General features: G+C 39.4%; 1 protein-coding gene across 2 annotated transcripts; it reads right to left on the bottom strand.

The window, feature by feature from the left end:
* Positions 1-1,172: 1,172 nt before the first annotated feature.
* LOC125261154 (urokinase plasminogen activator surface receptor-like) lies at positions 1,173-3,033 on the bottom strand. Of its 2 annotated transcripts, XM_048179761.1 has the most exons (6): positions 2,926-3,033; positions 2,716-2,835; positions 2,016-2,138; positions 1,697-1,816; positions 1,453-1,584; positions 1,173-1,416 (listed from the first exon to the last, which is right to left on the bottom strand). In XM_048179761.1, exons 1-6 carry the CDS (start codon positions 2,972-2,974, stop codon positions 1,355-1,357), a joined length of 606 nt encoding a protein of 201 aa, XP_048035718.1. In that variant the 5' UTR covers positions 2,975-3,033; the 3' UTR covers positions 1,173-1,354. The 2 variants fall into 2 exon arrangements, with proteins under 2 accessions (XP_048035718.1, XP_048035716.1); XM_048179759.1 differs by having other exon boundaries at positions 1,173-1,584.
* Positions 3,034-5,022: the final 1,989 nt, after the last annotated feature.

Genomic DNA, 5,022 nt, shown 5'->3' on the forward strand with positions numbered 1-5,022 from the left:
GCACAACATTGCACCATTTCATGCTTTTCATCTTCAGAAAGATCTTTCTTCCTCTCCATATTGCATGAGAACTGTGACTTGCTTAATAATGTGGAACAACCTCTAAGTAGGGTTTCCATAGACCTGGCAAATTATTTTGTCTGAGATTGATACCAGTTATCTAAAAAGACATGGATAAATAAACAAACAAACATTTTCTTAGAAAAACTAAAATCTGAATGTTTATTGTACTGAAATCTTACTGATATGTCAATTGCATAATAATTTGGAACGCAGTGTAAATACACACACATACATGTATATATTTAAGAAATATAAGCATGAAAAATGTAAAAATATATAAATATATTTATATTTTTGTATATTTAAATTATATATAAATGTAAATATTTGTATAGAAACATAAGATATTTTTCTTAAATATATACATGTATGTGTGTGTATTTATATATACATAATAATTATACACAAAACAAACACACATATATTACGTAAACACAGACTCTTATTTTGTACACGATTATCGTTGAACAGCCCTAATTGATTGTGAAGAGGTTCTTGTAAACATGCCAACAAGTCTGAGCCAGCCTTCTGATACTGAGTCACACGTGGAGAGTGTGATTCAAAATGATATAGCATGTTATTAGATATGGATCAGATCATTTTAAAACACCTCAGAAGAGGGAAATAAATGACAAGATCTTGGTTGTGAAACAGGCCAGAATGAACCAAGAAGAGAATAAGGTGGAAAAGTATCGTCTGCCTGTTACCGATCCCGTCTGTTACCCGTGTACGATTCTCTGCCGCCTGCCTTTGTACTGTTTATTGTATCCTGACCTGTGAGTGATATCTGCCTGTCCTTACCATTGCCTGTATCCCGACCACGATTCTGCCTGTCCCTTGCTGTTCCTGTTTGTTCCTGTTTGACCCTGCCTGTATGACCACGCTCACTTTTAATAAAGCACTGCAAATGGATCCCTGCCTGAGTCCCGTTTCATTACAATAAAAAAGTTCTTGAAAGTGACCAACAATATGAGAGGAGTGCAAATTGATGAATATTTTTCAGATCTCAGAAGACTTCTGGAAAATATTAAGTGTTCAATGAGTGAAGGAAGATTTACAGATAAAGAAGTATATCATTTGAAGAAAATTGTCACAAAAAATCAACTAAATGGTTTAGTTTTTATGCCTTTATTTGATGTTGTGCTCTCTGTAGTGTAATCTCATAAAATGTCTCATCAGAATTTAACAGGGGGGAAAAAAAACCCATCAGAACACCAAATACAGTAGAGAGAAAATACAAGCTCTATATTCAGTACAGTGTGTCTGATTGTAGGATGAAGAGCTGCTGGATTCAGTGCAGCAGGAAGTAGGAGAGCAGAGAACAGCAGAGGAACAGGAAGCTCTGGGAGACACACTGAACACCGTTATATGTGGATCTCTGGGTGACATTCTGATCACCGTTACACAGGTTCCCCTCACAACATGTGACGTTCAGAACCCTATGGGGACCTGGTGCTGTGGTATCACACATAGCTTTAGATACACAGCCTTTTGAAACAGTTGACCGGCCTCCAAATGTCTCTGATGAAAAGAAAGAAAACAAAGGTTGATTCAGTCTAAGCTGGACATGTGATCTGTGTCCAATATTTAAACCTTAAAAGATAATGACTTAAATCTTTTTCCAGATTCTCACCTATTAAATGAATGCAGTGGTCTTCAGTTCCTGAACAGCTCACAGTGTTTGTGCAGTTCTGTCCATCCTGTCCATCACAATAGTAACATTTCTTTCCATTGGGAATGTTACTGCTGGGATCTATACAGAGGGAAATTAAGTATTCTTTTATTTTCTGTAAAATATCTAATGAAACAACACTCCTTCAGCGGCTCCATTCAATCAGTTCATGACAGACAAACCACATCCTGTGTTTTATTTCCTGATGTCATTTGGAAGTAAAATGAGTGCTGACTTTGAAGAAGATAGTTATTTGCACATGATCATTGAAGAACAATACCTGGAGCATCTTGGAGGTTACACTCGTCTGTGTCACAGCAGGAAAAAGTCGTCTGTACACTGCCTATGTTGATGGACCCACTTTGACAATCAGGATCACAATTTCTAAGCTTCACTTTTGAACCTAAAAAACATGAATGATGCAGAAAAGACCAATTAAACTGCACATTATGTTGATGAAAAATGTATTTATGTTACAAATTGCTGAAGACAGGATATAAAATATAAACAAGGTTTAATAAACAAGCATAACAGCATACACATAACACAAACAACAACCGAAAACTGAAGCGCAACACAGAGCAACTTAAATACAGGGCAAATGAGGGAACTAATGATTAACACAGTGATCACTAATGAATGTCCATGACAACAAATGAGAATGGGAAACTGAAACAAATGAACACAGGAACTACTGAATACAAAATAAAAGTCCATGAAACTAACTGAACATAATAGTGACAATGTCAAAATGTAGCATTTTTCTCATTTCAAAGATTTTAAAAAAATACAAAATCATAATAATCTAAGAGAAAACAAATTAAATATCAGAAATATATGTACAATATTCTGTGACTGAAATAGTAAATTCTGCCAGAAAAATGTGTAGCTTTTCTGTTGCAGCATCAGAAAATTATAGCAGCATCTCCATCAGTCAATCAGTCAAATATAACAGTAAATTTCAATCATATTGGACTTACCATCTTTTCTTAGTACTGTTGAACTCATGCACTGAGAAAATCCACTTGGACATGTATTTACCTCTTTATCTGCACAAGAACCTGTCAGACCCTTGCACCCATAACATCTGAGAGAGTGTCCTTTAGTAATGAAACAGAGACAGTGAGAGAGAACATCTAATAATCTGTATTAGTAATCAAAAACATCACAAACATTATTTGTCTTTGTACCTGCAGTGAAAAGAATGAAGAGAAGAAAAACTGAGATTTGCAGATCCATCTTTGATCAGGAGGAGAATGAAATAACGTCTGTTTCAGTGCCCATTATATATCTTATCAAAAGGGGAGGATCTTCATGAGAAAATGAAAGTTTAACAGAAGTAGACATTTCCTGAAGCAGAAACTTCAGTTTAATTTACTTGCCAGTTGAAGATAAAGAAAGGTTTAAAAAGGAATTGCAAGAAATGTATAGGTCTACTTAAACCAACCTTCTTAATGTGATAGGCTTCATTTATTTGATCCGAAATACAACAAAAACAGTAATATTATGAAACATTTTTACAATTTGGCCTAACTGTGTTTTTAGTGGTGTAAAAGCAGGAAATGTTTTTTCTTCTTTAATAAAATTGAGCTTTTTATATGTGATCATCAACAAAAAATGTGTATTTAAAATTTTAAAAAATGTATTACATGCCAGATCGAATGTCCTTAAGCAAGTATTTGCATGCAACAAACTGCCATAAAGGAAGTGTTGTGGTGGATCCTTTTTTTTTTTTTTTTGTTACCCAGCCAGCACAGCATGGTGGGGTCCAGATGGGTGTCACCTGGGCTGCCTAACTGGGGCCCAGCCAGTTTTGTCCACAGTTTCCATGAAGGCCCCACATGCAGGGACGGATTACGAACCGGGCCAGCGGGGCCGCTGCCCAGCTGCCCTAGGGGTGCAGGGGGCCCGTGGGGACCCTAGCCCAAAACAATTTGCAACGCTTATCAACAATGTATTTTCGTTTGTCTATTTTAGAGGGCCTACATTCTTTGATCCTCTGCCTACAAGGGCCCCTGACCCTATAGGGAGGGCGTTTGGCTGCCAAGGGCCCTTGAATTGTGGTGGTTGTGGTGGTGGTGCTGGTGGTGGTGGGGGGGGAGGTCGCTGCTTTCAGGGGGCCCCCGGCCCTGCTATAGGAACTTTAAAGGGAAATGGGTGCATGGGAGCCTACTTTTAGAAGGCCCTCCTATTATGGTCCTGGCTTCTGGCTACCAGGGGGCCATAGGGAGGATGGGGGCTTTGGGGGCTTTTAGAGGGCCCTCTGATTATGAGGGCCCTACTAGGAGGCCCTAGGCTAGGGAGGAGGGTGTAGTGTACCTTTAGAGGGCCATCTGATTACAAGGGCCCCTACCATGGGGCCCCTGGCTTCTGGGGGGAGGGGAGGGGGGCATGTTAACAGCCTTACAGAAGGCCCTCTGACTAGGGAGCGGTAGCATGGTGGGATGGAGGCGGTTAACCTGCCCGCTGAGTGGCCCCAGACCAGTGTAGCAGTGTAAGAGTTTGACCAGTGTAATCACTCCCAGGCCTGTAGTGGAGGCTAAACGCAAGTAAACACGGTTTACCCACCTCTGAAATTTCAGAATTAGAGTTTACCCACTTCTCAATTGATCTAAATGCACATCATAGTATAGTTTATGCACAAAATGTGATCACAGAATTCTTATTTTACCACTACACCCCTGATCACTCCGTTCTGTACGGGGATATGGTACACAGGTGGATTCTGGCATGGTTCAGCTGGACACGGTACACATGTAGTGTGATCACTAACCGTGCCCCAACATGGCTCTCACTGTACGTTCACACCAGGAGAGACCAAAGCGAACACGTCGCCAAGGTCGTTGAAGAAGCTTCGTTGTTGAATTTGCTTTATTCACTTTGTTCGCTCATTGGAATGTTTGATTTAGCCTGTTACCGTGGGGCGTTGGTAAATCTATATATTAGAATTGGTTTTCACCGAACCGCGTCATAACTCATTACATAAGGTTAACTGACTTTTAACTTCTCTTTTTCGCTCTGGCCCGCCCAATTCGCTTCGCTGCCAGTGAATTTGCTTTGTTCGGCCAATTCGCCGAGAAATAATGACTTTCGTCGCTCTGGTCTCTTCTGATGTGAATGTACGTGACATCAATAATGACACTACAAATAATAAATATTTGAATTAATTTGAGAAAGTTGGTGTTAATAACAGTTTTTTTTCACATTGGACTCCTTGCAATGCGTAAATCATGGGGAGAGACCTATCTTTTCCCATGGTAATAACCAGGCTGATGAATAGAAATGGG

This window comes from Megalobrama amblycephala, unplaced genomic scaffold, assembly GCF_018812025.1.
Source record: "Megalobrama amblycephala isolate DHTTF-2021 unplaced genomic scaffold, ASM1881202v1 scaffold338, whole genome shotgun sequence".
Taxonomy (NCBI): domain Eukaryota; kingdom Metazoa; phylum Chordata; class Actinopteri; order Cypriniformes; family Xenocyprididae; genus Megalobrama; species Megalobrama amblycephala.